This window comes from Vipera berus (genome assembly GCF_964194415.1).
Source record: "Vipera berus genome assembly, chromosome: Z".
Classification (NCBI taxonomy): Eukaryota; Metazoa; Chordata; class Lepidosauria; order Squamata; family Viperidae; genus Vipera; species Vipera berus.
The window spans coordinates 92,048,790-92,068,754 of record NC_138205.1 but is presented as its reverse complement, the minus strand read 5'-3'; the positions used below and the strand labels follow the sequence as shown (position 1 = coordinate 92,068,754).

Genomic DNA, 19,965 nt, shown 5'->3' with positions numbered 1-19,965 from the left:
TAAAGATAAGATGTTTTAGTACTACATAGACAGATAAATAACAGTTTAGAGCTGTTTCTCACCCTCAACAATTTTAGGATATATGGACTCCAACTTCTCTGAGCTGAACCTCTTAAAGTTGCTATGATTGAAAAACACTGGTTTATATAGAAGATAAAGGCAGAAATTCTGGGACCTGTAGCCCAAGTCATATGGAGACACCAAGCTAGGAATGTTGAAGTTAAGATTAAGAGTTCATACAATTTTACTGATACAAACTTAAAATAGCAATGATTATATCATGGTGTGGAGGCATCAAGGGTGAACTCATCTGAATCATTCATTTATGTCCTTTCCTGAATTTTTAAGGGTTGAACCTAGATTTCTTATTCTCTGAAAATTTTAGCTTTTGTTACATAGTCATATTTATATAGTCCACTACCTTCTCCCAAAATTTAGTAAATATAAAATGTTGTAAAAACATGTTTTAAAAATAGCATTTATCTTTATTATATTTCCAACAAAATACTGTTTTTGATATTATTTTTCTCTATAAGTATAATTTATAGACAGCACACTAAATCTAAATCACTGGAGAAGAGCCTAATGCTGGGAAAGGTTGAGGGCAATAGAAGAAGGGGACGACAGAGAATGAGGTGGCTGGATGGAGTCACTGAAGCAGTAGGTGTGAGCCTAAATGGACTCCAGAAGATGGTAGAGGACAGGAAGGCCTGGAGGAACGTTGTCCATAGGGTCGCGATGGGTCGGACACGACTTCGCAGCTAACAACAACAACATAAATATAATTGAATTCAATAAATTCTAAATAATTTTGAAAAAGTCAGTTTGTTCAAGTCTCTTGCTATAGAAGTTAAGACATTTTCCTATTGTTTAGGTAATATAAGAACCTTTAACTCTTTACTCATCTCATTTCTTTGTATCTGCATATCAAATTGATTTACTGATAACAAATATCTACAAAAACTAATGAGTTTTTTTTAGTTTCAGAAGATTTAACAATTGCTTTTCTATATCACCAAAGCTTTAGATTTACCGCTTTCAGAGGAATTAAGTTCTCTTACAGACTTTTTTAAAAGGATTCCATCACAAAGCAACAAGTTGAAAATAAAATACAGTACACACAAAAAAATTTCTAAACTCACAAAATAAGTGAACATTATGTCTCATGAGCAAGAAAATCTTCAGAGCAAACTAGAGGACACGTAGAATGGTTACAGAGCAGAAATTCATGAATTTTATTGGATCAATAACAGATGATGGGACTTAGATTTCATCCTCCTAGGACAGACAAACTCTCTCTCTCTCTCTCTCTCTCTCTCTCTCTCTCTCTCTCTCTCTCAACAAAACTATATGCATATTTGTAAATGTATGTGTGTATGCATGTGTGTGTGTATATATACAGGGGGAGGAGGGGGGGAGAGAGAGGAAGAGAGAGAGAGAGAAACTCAAGTAGCTTCAGGATACATACGGTAATTACGGTAAAAAAGACAGACTTGAGTATCACCTAGCTTGGATTTTAACAACTCTCACCCTGTCACATCCTCACAAAATTGTTCCCATGGAGAATGTAACCAGTCACAAAATATCATCTAATAGAATATAAATAAAGTACTGCTAGTTGCCACCCACCATTTTATATTCAAATAATCGCTCTGGGAATTATCTGGGGAATACACATTTTACAGGCTTGAATCTGCAGCATACAAGCTTCCAATTCTTTTTTTATTATTATTAAAAGTGAGGGAAACCTTAGAATTAGGTAGTGAAAGAAACTTGGTGGACATCAAATTATTTCTTAGGTAGACCATTGTCCTTGAAAGCTACATAGAAACCCAGAGTCTAAAAAATCCAAGCACACAAAGAATAATGCACAGAACACATAAATGGCACTTGACTCACATATTAAGGCAAGAGTAATGGGTCCAGGAAACAGGATGACAATACAACCATGTGCTGCAATAAATTCACGCACTCTTGGTACATAAGGTGATATATTCCTTTTAGTATGTCGGGAACATCTCCAACTTTCATAGGTTTAACAGCTTTCCCACAGGAAGCAATAAGGATATTATGCATGTACAAGATTTTATGAATGAGTCTACCCTAATAAACCATCTGTTTAGGATCTAGATGGTTAGATCCATGCTTGAAGGAATGCTTTTATGCAGATGCACTTTGAGTATTACAATATATCAGAAAGTCAACTTGATATTTAAGTACACATTGCTAGACAGTCTTTGTAATACTACCCTTTCTCCAATTCAATCCCTATCCCCACGATCACATTATTGCAGCAAAAAGCAATAAGTTTCTTAAAAAAGGGAAGAAAAGAAAGAAAAACTGATGTACTTATTTTGTTAAAAGAAAAGAAAAAATCCCAACAAAAACTTTTTAAATCTGGGAGCAATTCAAACTAGCAGGTGTTCAAATTATGACAACTTTAAAATGCACTAAATTTTAAAATTCAAAAAATAAAATCTGTACTACATTAAACAGAAGGATTCCAAGCTGAAAGCATCCCCATTTTGAATTCAAAACATGTATTTTAAAATCAGAAAGGGACAAAAACAAAGAAACATTTTCTTCTGTTTAGAAACATAGCAGGATACTTCCCAACAAAACTGGCAAGACAAGTTTTGAGTACAGAGTTTTGAGTCCAAAGGACCTCATGGTCTTTAGCAGTCAACAAGATTTGTTTTTAAAAATGTTGCTACCAGCATCTCACTAACCTATCTGGATAGGCAGTCTGATTCTTGTATATGAAAATTATTCTCAGTTTGGGATCAATTTGTAGAATGCTTTAGGCAAATATTGACATTTACTTTTTATTCACTGGTTTGAAAAATGTAAAATCCAAATTGGATTACATTAGAAAATCAGAAAGCCTTCTTTTCTCCTTTTGCATCTAAACTCAGTGATCAAACCACTTCTAGGAACACTCTATACCTGGACATAATTATGAAAATGAACACACAAGTTCCAAAAACAATTGAACAAAGTTGTTGTTTCAGTGACAGGCAGCTGAACATTGTTTGTACAGCATCCTGACAATATCTTGTCTTAAGGTAGGCCTATAAACTTTGTCATAAAATGAAATAAATTACTCTTTCTGGCTATTGCCCTACTTGTGGGAGGGGGAGAATCTACTGTAGTTCCACAGATGCTTTCTTGACCTCATGCTGTGACCCTTATACCAGCATTCACAGGCTGCAGGTCATGACCTCATGAATTAGCATCATGAAAATAAGGGCCATTTCAGGTTCAGCTTCAAAACAGGCCACTGTATCAGGCTATTTTTAATGAGATTATAAGGTCTGTTTCGAGAAATCCATTAGAAGATAATATGCAAGCCAGATTTCAGCTTCCGATTATTTCAACTCTTGTTCTGAAATTCTAAACCACGAAAATAAAACTATGATTTCTGCAAATGTAACTGCAAGTTGTTGCCTAGCTTTTCTGGGAGAAAATATTCATGGTATTTGCTACATTTTGCTTCTATTTGACCATTTATATTTTGGACATATCTTATGCTGATGCTTTCATTTTGTCTGTTTTTTAAACTTGCAGTCATAGATCAAGAAATACAAAAGAAACATGTTAAGAACCAGATAAAAAGAGGAAAGTAAAATTCACATCCAGAAGCAGAGTACTTCTTTTGTTGGATCAAAATCTGATTTCTGTTCTTGGAAAATGTCTTGGAAAATTCATTGATAGAAGTGCAATATCCCTGCTTCTATTTTTTCTGTAAAAGGGTCAATATCATGACTTAAGGATTCCACTGTATTTGTCCAGCAAAGAAGTAATCAGTTGCTTATAAGAGACTTCTTTAAAAAAAAATTCCAAAACAGCAGTAAGTAAAGCATCACAGTAAGCAAAGTGGAGAATATTTTAAAAACTTTCATTAAATTTAGAATATTAGGAAGGTTGTAAGACCCTGTCAATGACAATAGCCAGTGATTTCATTTGAAATATTTTTCTCTCCCATTTTTTAGTTCTTGGTTAGTGTGCGTTTTTGTTTTATAAAAGCAGCAAAACAAAAAGGAAATGGAAAGGCTTCCATTATTTTGTCCAGCAGGGGGAGCCAGCATACCCAGCCATGCCATATGTGCACAGTCTGAGGTGATTGAATGCACTTAAGATCCGTTTGGAAGCTCAGTAGTAATAAAAAATATTTAAGCCACATGCAAATGAAAAATGTATTCTTACCTCTTTCAGGAAATTCTTCTGGGTAGCTGCAGGAAAGGAAAAAGAAGGGGTGGGAAAAGAGGACAAGGTAAGTGTTTGCAAATCTAAAGAAAAGTGCATGTTTTTTCAGGTTAACAAAATGATACCCCACAACTAATTACCGGAAGGCACTTTGGGTAACACTACCTCAAAAATATGATCTAAGGTTTGAAGAAGTTTTTCATGAGATTAATAGTTGCATATTTGTAATGAACAAATAATGACTGTATTATGTTGCACCTAAGCTTCAATTGAAAACATCTATATATTAATATGGAAAACAGAAAAAAAATCATCACTACTCTGAAAAATTCACAATATGTTTAAGAAAGATTAAAGTAATGCTTAGATAAGTTAAAGAACAATAAAAACAATTACAGAAAGTTAAATCTAACAACAGTATCTTGAGGACAACACAAATATACACCTGTAAAGATGTTGCTGAATACAAGACAGAAAAGGAAACATACAATAGCTGGGTCAGGATGATTTGTGAATCTGCACTGATAGTGGGATATTATTTCCTGACATTCAGTGGTTCATGCCCTGCTATCATTATAATAACAGCAAGTATTAACTTTTTCTACTTGGTTTTTTTTTATTTTAATATATTGCACATGCCTAGAGATGCTCATTCCAAGGAAGTGAGTTATAAATTAAAAAACTAAATAAACAACAATGGACAACAAACTGTATCCATATAAATACCACCCGGGCAGAAGAGCAAAAAGCTAAGAGATAGATGCTGCACTTTTATTGTGCTAAAGCAGACATGTCAAACACAAGGCCCGGGGGCCGGATCCGGCCCGCGAGGTGGTTTCATGTGGCCCGCGAAGCCATCCTGGAAACAGTGAGGGAACAGCCCCCACTGCCTTGGCCCTGGCCCAGAGACCCTCTTTCTGCCAGAGACCCTCAGATCTGTCCCACTCCTGCCCAGGCCCCCATAAGCACCCTTGATGCGAACGATGTAGAGCTGGCCACGCCCACCCAGTAGGCCGTACGCACTCCAGCCACGCCCACCCAGTAGGCCACGCCCACCCTGGCCATACCCACCCGGCCCCGAGGGCAACCGCAATGCTGATGCGGCCCTCAATGAAATTGAGTTTGACACCCCTGTGCTAAAGCATCCCTGGGCAAGAATCTGATCTATTATTACCATAAGCAAGCCACATCACACAACTATTGTAGTATTATTTGGTACATTTTGTTATATTCCTCAAGTCTGGCTCTGGTGTTAAAATGTTGGACACAATAAGCATTTTATCAGTGTTAAATGATATAGTGGTAGGTGCAAATTATCCTAGGTAAATATTATTCTTGATAAGGAAGAAAGTTATGCTGGCAAAAAGCCAAGCTATCAGTGATGAATCATATTCATCATAGCAACAACCTCTTATATTGCTTATCTATTTTGTCACTTCTCCAGACAACCACGGCAGCACAACAGTCAGATATAATACTGTAAGCAAGTAGAACATGGATAAACCATGTATCAGACAAGAATAGCAAAACATAAAGGTTTTCAGTGCACATCAAGTTTCTTTCAAAAGCGTTATCTACTTTCATAAAGTGCAGAGAAATATTACTTTGATCTTTTGCAATGCCTCATTTTGTAAGAAATAATGGTTCATGGTAGGATTTATATAATTAAGCAAATAGTCACCCTAGAATGAATGTAGCATGAGTTCCAGCGTTGCTAATTTCTGATACGGAAGGCACCATTTCAAAAATTTCAGATTTATCAAATGCTTCTGTAAACATTGGTTGCAAAGAAGAACAAGACTAGATACCAAGTATTAGAAATTTCCAAGAATCCCAACAATAATAGATCAACAATGAAACTTATTACCTAGACTGCTTTGGGCATCAAATCATAAAGCAGACAACTATCTGTCAGGAACACTTTAACTGGGATTCCTGCCCTAAGCAGAGTGTTGGACTTGATGGCCTACAGGGTCCTGTCCAACACTAAGATTCAATTCAATCCTATACTGGATTGTGAGGATTCTTGAAAAAGAGATTTACTTCATTGAATTACAGAACATTACTTGTTAGCAACACTTTTAAAAACCTGTCTTGCTAAGAATGTCTGAAGTTACTTTTCTGACATCTAATATAAGCCATCATTACATCACTTCATTCCAAAAACCATGAACCATTCACAAACTGCCAGAACTGCGGCCAACTCCAAGCAACAGAAAAGAAAACAAAAAAGGCAAAGCGGCAGAAATATAACAATCCTTTTAGTCTGTTAAGAGCCATGGTGACACAGTGGTTAGAAAGCAGCATTCAGTTTTGCGCAGTAGCGCAGCAGCTGAGGAATCCTGGGGCTCCGCAGCCTACAGCTGATTTTTTTTCTGTTTGGAGAACCTAAATGGGCCTACCCTAAACTCTCCCCAGAGAAGCAACAAAGAAGGAGGAGTGCCCCGCCAACCATGGAGAGACGCTGTCGATCTGGTCGTCCAGGGAAAACTCTCCAGAAACCAGCAGAAGAAAGGCTAGCTTCACTCCAGAGTCTAGTCCAAGCTACAAGCAGCCAAAGCCAAAAAGCACTAATTTAAGCTTGATTGTAAACAACATGTTTGGAACTGGGTAAGAATACTGATTCTCTCTCTTCTACTCGATAATTGATTTCCCAGAGGAAAAAACCCAAGAAGCAACAATCCTCCGAAAGTGAGAAGGAGGAGGACTTTTGCTCTACCCTCCCACAGACGGAAGTGGTGAATTAAACTTTTATGGGGGACAGAAATACATTGAAATGAAATGAAATGAATATAAGACTTCAATCTGGATAAGTTTCAAATTGGTGGAATTAGTTTCTTATCAAAAGATTACTGATGAAAACAGAAGAAATTGCTTGTTATGAAAACTGAAAAATGAACTGGTACTGACATCTAGTGGTGGATGAAAATATATAATTGTAGTTGCTCTGATACAGGAATTGGCAGAAAGCCCAGAAAAAAAGATAACCTGTTTTTGTGACCTTCTAAATGGAGAATAGTTGCAACAAAGAAAACATTTTGAGCTATCTACAAAGCGAGAACCATAAACCTTAGGGGGAAAAACTGAACTTCTTGGATTATAAATACTTATTGAACTGTGACTCTAAAGCTGTTTGCAGAGAAAGGAAAACTTGGAATTTTTGGCTATCATGGAACACCAGAGATCTTCAGAAAGAACATATTAAGAAAAACAAATACTTTCCAGGAGGAAATGTATGCTATGCTACAACTAATACAAATGACAATGACTTCAAACCACGAGGAAATAAAAAACAACTTTGAAAATATAAATGAACACATCTTCAATTTAATCTCACAACAAAAACTCTCAAAAAATAAAAAAAGAGAGCAATCAAATAAAGCAGACAATTGAACACAACCCAAAGGAAAGAGACTTAAAGATAGAACCCAACAATGGAAGGAATTATGGCTTAATCCAGGCCAAGAAAAACTTGCAGACATGGAAAAGATAACCTACACTTAAAGATTGCAAAATAAGCCTGAGGACAAGAAAAAAGATTCAACAAAATGGATTACAGAGCTGTCAGGAGAACTACAAGAACTTGATAAAAAAATATAAAAGAAATTGAGAAAGAAAGAAAAAGATTTTCAATGAATACAAAGGGGCAAAACATCCTACAAAAACATCTTACTTGACTTGTCTCTTGTACCTACAACATCTACAAGACTATGGGAAGACCTTCTGGTCCAGTGGAGCATACTGATTAGGAAAGTTATTTGGCAAAAAAGAAGTTAGAATTAAGAAATTAGATGATGGGATTAATTAGATGGAATATCTAAAGATTAAACACTTGTTTGAATTTGATTAAAGAAATAGAAAAATTCTGGATATAAATGAATTTTAGTTTAAGATGGGCCCCTCAAGTAACACAGTATTTTTTATGATATGAGAAATATAAAAATGTTGGGTTTATATGAGGGAAATGTTTTAGATACTTACAGTAAGTGTAATTGATTTTGAGAAAATTTCAATTGATAGGAATGTTTTGAATGGATTTAAAAGATTAGATTATTGGATTTATTAGATGGGATACTTAAAGATTAAACATTTGTTTGAATATGATTAAAAAGAACAGAAAAATTCTGAATATAAATGTATTTTAGCTTAAGAGGGGCATGTTTCTCAAGTAGTATACTATTTCCCCTTTTTTCTTCTCTTTTTTTGTTTTTGTTTTAAGATATGAGAAATGTAAAATTGTTGGGATGATTTGTATGAGGAAAAAGATTTAAACACGTAAGTGTAATTAACTGATGAAATTTTAACTGGTAAGAATGTTTTGAACAATGCGGGAAAAACAAATTTAAACAGGAACTCTGAAAACAGGATTTATGACAAGGTAATTAAGATGATCAATTAGAAATGAAGCTGTGGTTGTTACTTGTAAAAATACTACAAAAATGTTTATATTCAATTGTTATCAAAATACTAAGAAGTGTACTAACTCATGTTTGATAAAAGAAAATATTATTGGAAGAAGAGAAAATCAAGGAAAGCTACTATGTGGATTATGGAATTATAGAAATTAACTGCTATTGTCCTGAGCATGTTGTCCTGAGCATGTTATCTGGACTGAGTTCGATCCTGTTTCCCCTGATGATGTGGACAGGATCATGGGGAGGCTGAGCACCACCACCTGTTTGTTGGATCCGTGCCCCTCCTGGCTGGTTTATGCGGCCCGGGAGGAGACACGAGGCTGGTTCCAGGCAGTAATAACTGCTTCTTTGAAGGAGGGTGTCTTCCCTGCCGCCTTGAAGGAGGCGGTGGTGAGACCCCTCCTCAAAAAGCCTGCCCTGGACCTGGCTGTTTTAAATAACTATCGTCCAGTCTCCAACCTTCGCTTTCTGGCAAAGGTTGTTGAGAGTGTGATGGCGCATCAGCTTCCTCTGTTCCTGGAGAAAACTGATTATCTGGACCTGTACCAATCGGGTTTCAGGCTCGGACACAGCACAGAGACGGCATTGGTCGTGCTGGTGAATGATCTCTGGCAGGCTCGGGACAGGGGTTGTTCCTCTGTCCTAGTCCTATTAGATCTCTCAGCGGCTTTTGATACCATTGACCATGGTATCCTACTGCGGCGTCTCAGGGGGTTGGGAGTAGGAGGCACCGTTTTACGGTGGTTCTCCTCCTACCTCCTGGGCCGCTCGCAGTCGGTGTTGACGGGAGGGCAGAGATCCACCCCGAGGCCTCTTGTTTGTGGAGTTCCTCAGGGGTCGGTTCTCTCGCCCCTACTGTTCAACATCTATATGAAGCCGCTGGGTGAGATCATTCGTGGTTTCGGGGTGGGGTATCATCAGTACGCTGATGATACCCAACTTTTTCTTTCCACCCCGAACCAACCGAGCGATGCCCTCGCCGTGATGTCCCGTTGCCTGGAGGCGGTCTAGGTCTGGATGGGGAGAAATAGGCTTCGTCTCAATCCTGCCAAGACTGAGTGGCTGTGCATATCGGCATCTCGGGTTAACCAACTTATTCCACCTCTAACGATGGGGGGTGAGGTGTTACCCCCCGTTGATAGGGCTCACAACTTGGGCGTCCTCCTTGACTCCCGGCTCCATTTTGAAGACCATATAGGAGCCATGACCAGGGGGGCTTTTGCCCAGGTTCGCCTGGTGCGCCAGTTGCGACCCTACCTGGACCGAGATGCCCTACGCACAGTCACTCATGCCCTCGTGACCTCCCGTTTAGACTACTGCAACGCTCTCTACATGGGGCTGCCCTTGAGGACCACTCGGAGGCTTCAGCTGGTGCAGAATGCAGCCGCACGAGTTGTGATGGGGGTTTCCCGATACTCCCATGTAACACCTCTACTCCGCGAGCTGCATTGGCTTCCGGTTGCCCTCCGGGTAAGATTCAAGGTGCTGGTAATGACCTATAAAGCCCTAAATGGCTTGGGTCCGGGATATCTGAGGGAACACCTGCTGCCAGCATCAAGTTCCCTTCGTCCAGTGCGCTCCCACAAGGAGGGTCTTTTCAGGGTTCCGCCGGTAAAAGATTGCCGGTGGGTAACGCCCAGGGGGAGGGCCTTCTCAGTGGTTGTGCCTGCCCTCTAAAACCAGCTGCCCGTAGAGTTGAGGACTGCCCCCGACCTCCGTTCATTCCGCTGGGACCTGAAGACCTGGCTCTTCGAGCTCTCTGGCCCAGGCTGAGAATTTTAACTTTAATTTTAATTTTAATTTAATTGGGGTTTTTGTTCTCTCAGGGACTATTATAATCTTTTTGATTGTTTTTAATTTTTGTATTTCTTGTTTTAATTCCCTGTAAACCCCCCTGAGTCCTTCGGGAAAGGGCGGTATACAAATCCAATTAAATAAATAAATAAACCCAGACAACATGCTGTTTACCAAATATTAAGGTGATTATGTTAAAAAATAATAAAATATATTTTTAAAAAGCAGCATTCTAATTCATAATTGTATCACTAGATTATTGCTAAACATTTTTACATGACCTCTATAAACATTTCTTAATGAATTTTTTAGACATTATTTATTTTATTTATTTTATTAAATTTATATACCGCCCTATTCCCATAGGACTCAGGGCGGTTTACAGGGAAGATTAAAAACATAACATACAAAAATTAAAATCAGATTAAAACAATTAATTAAATCAAGTCCCCAAAATTTAAAACTAAAACCCAATAAAAAATTAAAACCCCTCAGCCTGGGCCAGACAGCTCGAAGAACCAAGCCTTGGTGGCGCAGTGGGCTAATGCCTCCTTAAGTAACACCAGCTGCCTGCAATTAGTGCAGGTTCGCATCCCACCAGGCTCAAGGTTGACTCAGCCTTCCATCCTTCCGAGGTAGGTAAAATGAGGACCCAGATTGTTGGGGGCAATAAGCTGACTTTGTAATAATGCCGCTGGGGGGGGGGGGCGAAGGCCCTAATAAGCAGGCATATACATAGAATGAAGGCTACTGCTAAGCTTGTAAGCCGCCCTGAGTCTTCGGAGAAGGGCGCGATATAAATGGAATTAAAAATATATATATATATCAGTTGTCCATGTTTAATTTGAAAAGAAAAATATTATATATTTCCACCAATTAAAAAATAATAATCTGCTTTTTAAAGCATTCTGAGAAGCAAGACAGGAAATATACAGTTAGCAACAAAATTTTAAAAATTAACTTTACATAAATGAAAGCAAATATATGTATCTCAGGGTAATGTTGTGAGATCCGGTCAGCCCTAAGGACCAGAAGTTTAGTCTTCTGAGTTTTTGGACTCATGCTGGAGCCCATCCTCATTGTTTCATGATTTTTGTCCTGCTAAGATTGTTTGTATACTGAGGAGGGACAGATGTAAATAGGGATACTACATCAAAGGAGACCATGAACTTGTCAGGAGTCACATTTAAGCCTTGTAGTTTTATTAAAACCTATGTGGATATTGTGACCGTGATGTTCGAGGGTGGGATCAGGAAGTTTAAGCATTGTGCCAGCCATTTAGCCAGGTTGTAGATAGGAGTATTGCAAGCACCACAGTAGGTCTGAGGGGTACTCCTATTTTGTGTATCTTGGAGAGTCCATAAAATCTCACTTGGACGGCATTTGTTCCTCTCATTTTTCAACATTTCCATTATACAGTTCTTTTGTTTGAGTTGGCTGAGATAAGCATTCAACTGTGTGTCCATTGTTCTCATCTCTGATGTCTTTGCTGGTCTGTGTACTGAGGAACCATTAAGTAAGGCAAATGCCTTCATTTCATAATATATAAAGTTCATCATCACCATTGAAACTGCCTTTATCTGCTGGTTAAAGTAATAATGTCCTGATCTTGTTTCAGGTCTTTCAAGGTGCATTGATCCTTTGGCTGAGTATATTGTTTGGTTTGTGTGCAACACCACTCCGTTACATTTTGTCTGACAGCATGTTTTTCTGGCTGTTATATCTCTACCGTTTTGAATATGGATTCTAACACTGCTATGAATTCTCTTGTTGTGGTGTCACATGCGTTAAACCCTCGTCATGCTCAAGTATTCATCATTCCTGCTGGCTTAATTGTTCGTTAATTAAATTATGGTTCAAGTTCACACAAGTTTAGAAGCATGGCTTTAATTTTTGAATTTTATCCCTTTTTTTGCCTGTCTTTCTTTTTAAAAGAGTCCTAATAACATTCTCTAGGTGGGCGATTAGTTCTTCATACTGATAGCTGCTTTATACTTGTCCAATCCTAGATGGCAGTCATTAAGACCTCTAACATATGTTTGCTGAATGCTTTTGCCATACATCTGCCCATCTCCATTAACCAGTGGTTAGTATTGTAGGCTATGTGAAATAACCCCTTTCCAAGTGCATCAGTGTAGGGGCAGGATGGCCACTGCAAAGTGATACAGTCAGAAAGCACCATATCTTATGACTTCATCACTTAGTGACAGCAATCCAGGCAGTCACGGCTACCATAACGTTGAGGTATGCAGTTTGTTAAGTGGGGAGCAGTGGGAATCCCAGGTAAGGAGTGCAGGGGTGTAAATCAGGGATGGGGGAAGCCTGAAAAGACCAAGTACAGGTTGCATTTATGTTGGGAGATGGGGCTGCTGAAGAATGACATAAATGCAGGAAGGCCAGGGAAAAGGAGGGCATGCTGCATGCAAGTGACAGGGAAAGAAGGCACGCTGTAAGTATGTAAGTAAAAGGAGGAAGAAGGGAACAGTGCAAGTGAAGGAGGAAGGCAGGCAGAGTACACTCAAGCATAGGGGGAAGGAGGGTACTGAGTGAAAGGAAGATGATCTGATAGATACAAAGGGGGAAGTAAGTTGTGGTGCACATGAAGGGGTAAAAACAAAGAAAACTGGGGGCGGGAGGGGGAGAGACTTACCCAAGAGACTTATCATTTTCCCTGCCAGCTTCTTTATTGACTTTGCTTGTGGGAAGCTGGGACGATCACAAATAGTAAATTGTGACATGACTGCAAGACACAGCAACTGATCTTAAGTGCAAGATGGTTGTCAAACACCTGAAGTTTGTTCACGTGACCACTCCAATGATCAGAACTTCAAAGACTGATTTTAAGTCCCTTCATTCAGCACCATCATAGCTTTTTTGAATGGTTGCTGAACTATGGACATTAAGCGAGGACTACCTGTAGCTATATTTCTTCTTCTGCCTATTAGAGAAGAACAGGCTGATGATAGGAGCTTGAGTTTCCCATGTCTCCTTTGTTTGGAATATGAAATATGATGGTATATAAAGCTGAATAAATAATGATTTAATTTATACTGGAGCCTTTATTAATTTATTCAGTTTTCTTATTAATAAAGGAGAAATTATAAGGATAGCCTATTCCACAGATTGGTTGCAAACTGATATACTTTCTATATTAAATGTATTTTATACAAGCATGATTACTTACTTGGACCTGATGTCTTTCATCTTCTTAACCAAAGCATCCCTCTTTTCCCTTGCTCTTTTGGATAAATTTTCATCTTTTAGGATATCTGATATGAATGTGTCAACCTCTAAATCATGAAAGAATAAAGAGAGAGAGATGAGTCAAAAAAAGAAATACTAATTTTCAGATGATTAATACCTCTATTTTAGTTTTTTTCATAAAGCAGTAACAGCCAAACTATTTAATGGGAGTTACTTTATCAGTTCCAGGCATAAAATAATTGAAATATATTTCAAACTGTAAATTGAATAGATTTGTTCACTGCTCTGCTTATGCTTAGCACAGCAAATGCTGTTTTGACATTTGCTATGATTCAATGAACAAAAGCCTAACAAGTTTTTATAAACTGTCAAAACATATAAAATATATGCACCCCACCCATTACTCAAAGAATAAAGTCTAGAAGATGATAAACTGCTTCAACTCATATGTGACTGTCACAGAATCAAACTTCACTTGGCACTTTTATTAACAAAATAACATTTTTAAAACTGTGATTTCTTTGTCTATCTTAAAGTTGATCTATCCTGAAATCCCGAGTGTAAAAATTTGGAAAGTGAAATGGTAGTAAATCTCAAAGCTACCAACAGAATCACCTTGTGCATAGAACAACTGCTAATATGAATACTAAAACAACATAATATCTATGATAAAACAAAGAGAACTAGTAAGTTTCAGTGTAAAACTATCACTAAATATGGCAATACTGTAAACTCATATACATACACAAGTAAAATGCCATTTCCATTTTTATTTTTTAATGTCTTTTGATGCATAACTTTACCTTGATACACATTAATTTAATCTGGATGTACTGTTAAACAGAATTCTCTGTAATGCACCCTGGAGAGGCCATCAGCTGGTTACAGATATTACATTAAACCATGACTATGGTTAACTACAGTTAAATACACAGTTGGTAGTTCACACATCATTCTGACCCAGTGGTTTATCAATACCTATAGGTGTGTTGATGCAACAGTCTAAACCAGAGTCCCCAACCCCCGGTCTGTGGAATGGCACCGGGCCGTGGCATGCCACAAACTGGTCCACACAAACAAGCAAAGCCTGGTCCACAGGATGCAAGGCAGTACATGAAACCACACACCCTCCAGTTTGCAGAAAAACCTCTCTTCACGGAACCGGTCCCTAGTGCTCAAATGGTTGGGGACCTCTGGTCTAAACCAAAGAAACCATATTATGACTTTGATGTTAGTGAGTTCAAATGTTCATGTGTGTATGCTTCTTTTGCTATGCAAAATATAGTTCGGTTTAGTAGCAGTAGCAGATCCCCATACATAGACAGTAAATTGTTTTATGTTTATTATGAACACCAGGTTTTGAAGGACAAGTGATGCAGGGGTTGTCCTATTTGTTCTCTAAAAACATAAACCTGATCATGTTACAAATAGTCTGCTGGATTATCCTTTTGGTCTCACCCAGGACTGCTTTTCTTACATAACAAGTTCAATTCGCATCAAAAATAGCTATGCAATCTAGTTGTTCAGTTGACTGAAGAATAGATTTTTTCTGGCTATAATGAGGCAATTATTCAGTTAATGGCAGGCTGAAATTAGACAGGCTGGTTGTTATACATAACCACATTCACTGCATGGTTGGGCTAATGCCTAATCTGAGTTAGCACACAACACTTGTATTTCAAAAATTTTCATAAATAGTAATTGTCACAGCCCAATGGAATATGAGTAGAAACAGTTCATGTTAGGTTTTACATAAAAGGATAGAAAAATCTACAATGCATAATCATAAGATATTGGTCTATAAATAAATTAACAAAATATTGGTAAATGGGAGCAGTGATACTTAGGTAACCAAAAAGATTAATTTCCGAATTTAAATGAAAGATTCTAAAATAACAATTACCTCTTTATATAACTTTCATCTCAAAGCAGAAAACCAAATAACTAACTAGGAATAAACTCTGCGTAATCGTGTTATTTGGCTGACAAATTTGGCATAACCCAAGTCTGTTACTGGCTTGGAGCCCACACTGTCATTCTTCTATTTCATCAGCAGAAATTGACTCTTAATGCTCCTGGTCTATCTTATGGCCACTCAGAAGGGAGGGAGGGAGGGAGGGAGGGAGGGAGGGAGGGAGGAAGGAAGGAAGGAAGGAAGGAAGGAAGGAAGGAAGGAAGGAAGGAAGACATTGTATTGAGAAAAACAGTACCTTTTTCTTAGAAGTTGAGTCATGTTATATTTTAAGCAAAAAAATACCATTTTCATTCAAAATTGTCTCTGAATAACTGAATAAAAGCAAACAGAATCACAAGACGGCTAGACTCAATATTACTTTTAAAAGAAATCAATGGGGCAGCAAGTGTATAAAAATAGCATACCCTGTTTTTTATTCCTGATATGGGACACTATAACCTCATAGAAAAGACGAAGACTCTTCTTGTAATACTACAGGTTATTTCAAAAATGTTTCTCTTCTTTAACTTCAATGTATCTCTTTTCATTTCAGCACTCTTTTTAAGACAGTGGCCCCCAAACTTTGGGCACCAGGGACTGATCTTGTGGTGATAGTTTTTTCTGTGGACCAGAGGGGACATGGTTCCACATGCTCCCTGCATCCCGTGATGGGGCTTCCCTTGTTTGCATGGTCCGATTTCTGGCATGCCGCAGCCCAGTGCCACTCCACAGACCGGGGTTTGGAGACCCCTGCTTTAAGAGATAGTAATCAGCTTAAATTATATCACATAATGATTATGTCTTTTTCAATTATCCAGAACTCTTCTGTAATGAACATCCATTTCAGGAATATTCAGACTAAAAACAAACACTATAAAAAGTGTGATCTTTATGTCTGAGAGCTAAACGTAAAAAATATAAAACTCTACTCTGTATAGATTGCATTAATGGACCATTGTCAAGAGAAATAAAGGTGTATGACTGCTGCTCTTTTCATTTTGGCAGCTAAAACGGTTTCATGTGCTCAAATAGATAATCCATATTCATGACTCACAATCGTGAAAGTTAAATTAAGTTGTAACTCCTAAATTAAGAGGCAAGAATGAGTTCAATGGAAGAGAATAGAGTGCTTTCTGTAGAGTGCTTACTGTAAGCTTCTATTATTGCATTTCAGTGAATATTTGTGAACATATGTGCATGAAATAGATACATAATTTATGTACCCTTACACATCTGCACAAATCTCTACAAACCTACACCCACACAAATAATTCAAAAGAAGAGTTTCAGAGTTCAGAGTATAGAATTTCTCTGCACTTCATTAAAGTTTGCAAGTCATTTATCAGGAAGGCTTCTGCTTGACCATGCAAAAAGATGCCACTGCTTTTAGAGTTGCATTAAAGATATGCTACTCTGATTATTCACTTAATTAAAGCAGTGGCAACTTTTTCACATACATGGCAGAATTGTGCTTGCACAAGATCCAAAATCTAAAAAATTTAAGATCCAACTTTGGCATTTTCACGTCCTGTCATTATGTATGGGGCCTACATGACTTTAGTTAAGATTTCATTCATTCTTCCCTTTGTACCTTTTTTTCTCTTCAAGTTTCTAATTATTATTCAGTTTCTATAATTACATATCCAGCACAATACTGATGAGGGGAAGGATGGAGGGAGATCTGGAGAAAACAATTATCTAACTGGTCCACTGTTAGGAAAGATTAGGACTTATAAAAATTAGTCCTGCAACATAAGTACTTAACTGAGGACTTATTTCAGTCATTTATCATGAGAACTTTTTAGCTTGTTTTTAACTTTTGATTTATCAAGGGAAAAGTAACTCATTCATTTCTCTTTACACCTCATGACAATGTCATATTAATAAGACCATAGTTAATAGCAATACACAGAAAAGTCAGACAGGTTGGCCAAAATTTCAGTACTATGCTCCATTTGTGCTTTAGTTAAAGTCCATGCTGGCTGGAGATTTCTGGGAGTTGAGGTCACATATCTTAAAGTTGCCAAGATTGAGAATCACAGATTTAGACTCTCTTAGTGTGAAGTCAGAAAATGGAACACTCTACTCAGAAAAAAAGCTGGGCAGTTAATAAAAACAAAAACTAAGACCCATCATACACTGTGGATTAAATTAATTCTTAATTTAATTTTGAATATGTGTATGTATAATATACGTACATATACACATTCAAAATTAAACTTATTTCCTGGCAAATAGGCTACAACCATATAGTCTCAAAATAAGCAAGCTGTCTTCTGATACAGGGTGGATTAGCATATCAAAGTAAAACATAATGTGGTTACTTTGGATTTTTTGTGCAAAACCAAAAATTAGTTTGTAGGCTATGAATAATAGGATAGCTTGCTGTACAACTCTAGCAAATTTCAATTCATTCAAGGGCTAAACCAAGTCCCAATCACAACTTGGAGCAGTTCCTAGGTTACCTCTGTTAATCTCAAAACGCTAAGCAGAGTAAGGCCCAGTCAGTTCTTGGATAGGAGGCCTCCAAGACTGTAAATTAGTCTGGGTAATCAAAAATATTCTGAAAAGAGGCAGTTCCTTCTGGTTGCTGGGAAAAAATACAGACATTTGCATCTAGTGAGGGGAAGCTGAACTTGAAGGATTTGCATTACTGCACACTTCAAAAATGATTAATAATAATAAGTGCCTCAGATCCCACATAAATATAACACTCTTCTGCTATTCATTAAAATAGCCCAATGTTTTCACTTCATGTCTGGAAAGAATGGGCCAATGCTTTAAGGCTTACTGTTAGAAAGAGCAGCATTTGTTTCAGGCTTGGTCAGAAGCCTTAATAGATTCAGTCTGACTTCATGGCTAGCTGTAGTGTTTGCCTGAGATCTAAAAGCACTTATTCAAGATAATTTTTGAAGACTATGCAACCCTAATGTTTATGTGGTATAAAAGAGTATGAAATTAGATCTATTTCTATTGGCACCCAGGAAGGAATTCTTGAAAAGCTGACAGAATCACATCTTGCCAGAGCTATAAATACTTTTCAAAAGTATACTCAAGCAATCTTTCAACCTATAATTGTTGACTGAGATGTAATCGATCAAGAAATATTTGGCATGTAATAATTTTTTCATGTTTTTAAAGGAACTACAAGCCTGAGAATTCTTCTTTGAACTGTTACAGTATTCTTACTATGAACTCATACTAATCTAACCCATTCAGTAGTTATTTCATATATTTAATATAGTTGGTTCTTGATTAAGACAATTCATGTAGTAAATTCAATATTTAAACAAAGTGTTTACAGGTATGTTTGAAAAAAAATTCAGTGTAATGGATATTGGTGGGGGCAAATCAAGTTATTTGCTGAATAATATTACACAAGTCCACTTAGAGAAAGAGCCTGCTGACTTTAGAAAAATGCATTTCATTATATATGGGAACAGAATTTCAGTCAAACCTATGATAGAAATTTAGTGCTGGCATAAATATAAAACAGTCACCAATAGAAATGGGATTTTATTTCATTTGAAAGCATATAGTTGACAAAAGGATATATATTTTATAAAACTAGGTGGCTTTCAGTCTGGTATAATGTGTGACACAGGAAATACAACACAGAGCAACCTATTTTAAGATTATGAAAATGTAAGCAAATATGGAAACGTCAAAGGCTTTTTTTTGGCTGAAACAAAGCCCCAATTCTGCATTTCGGACATTGGTCCAAGAAAAAAAAAATCAGGAATCCAGTTGGACATATCTATGCATTGAGATGCTTCTACAGTACCACTCTTAAGTTCTTGGCAAAACTCTTTACACTTATAGCATCAGCATTTAATAAATGCACATTTATTTTTCAAATTAAAATTTTATTATTTTTATTCTGCCTTCATTACCTTAGAAGTAATTCAAGGCACTGAACAAACATAATACTCCTTTCCCTTTATGTTTTTCTCACAACAACCCCACAACTCAAAATCACTCGGGCATTTTTATGCCTAAAGTGGAACTAGAACTCAGTCTCCCGATTCCTATTTCTATACCTTATCACTGGCCTTATACACCAAACTGACCTTAAGAATATATCCCAAAAATAAGACAGCAGGAGTACAAAAGCAGATTTTCTGATGAATACTGATATCAAGCTTTCCCTAGTCCAAGTCAGAGAAGCATTTGGCCATTTCTTGTCCAAATATTTAAAAAACGAACAGCTAAGCATCAGGCCACTCTGCTTTGCGACTCAGCTGCTCCTCTAAGGTAAGTTTCTTGATGACCATCGTACGGAGTCCCCCTTTTCTTTATTATTACAATTGGAAAACAAAATTTTCGAGTTTAGATCTTCGGCTTCCTTTCCAAAAAGCAATCACTCCCGCCCAGAAGTCACTTCTCTATTTC

General features: G+C 37.4%; 1 protein-coding gene across 1 annotated transcript in view; it reads right to left on the bottom strand.

Moving 5' to 3' along the window:
* The window catches only part of SKAP2 (src kinase associated phosphoprotein 2), a 141,039-nt gene that overhangs the window by 120,822 nt on the left and 252 nt on the right, over positions 1 to 19,965 (bottom strand). Inside the window, exons 2-3 of the mRNA XM_081343192.1 lie at positions 13,600 to 13,705; positions 4,207 to 4,232 (exon numbers count right to left, since the gene is read on the bottom strand). Of these exons, the coding sequence (XP_081199318.1) occupies positions 4,207 to 4,232; positions 13,600 to 13,705 (132 nt within the window). The remainder of the gene's footprint in view (positions 1 to 4,206; positions 4,233 to 13,599; positions 13,706 to 19,965) is intronic.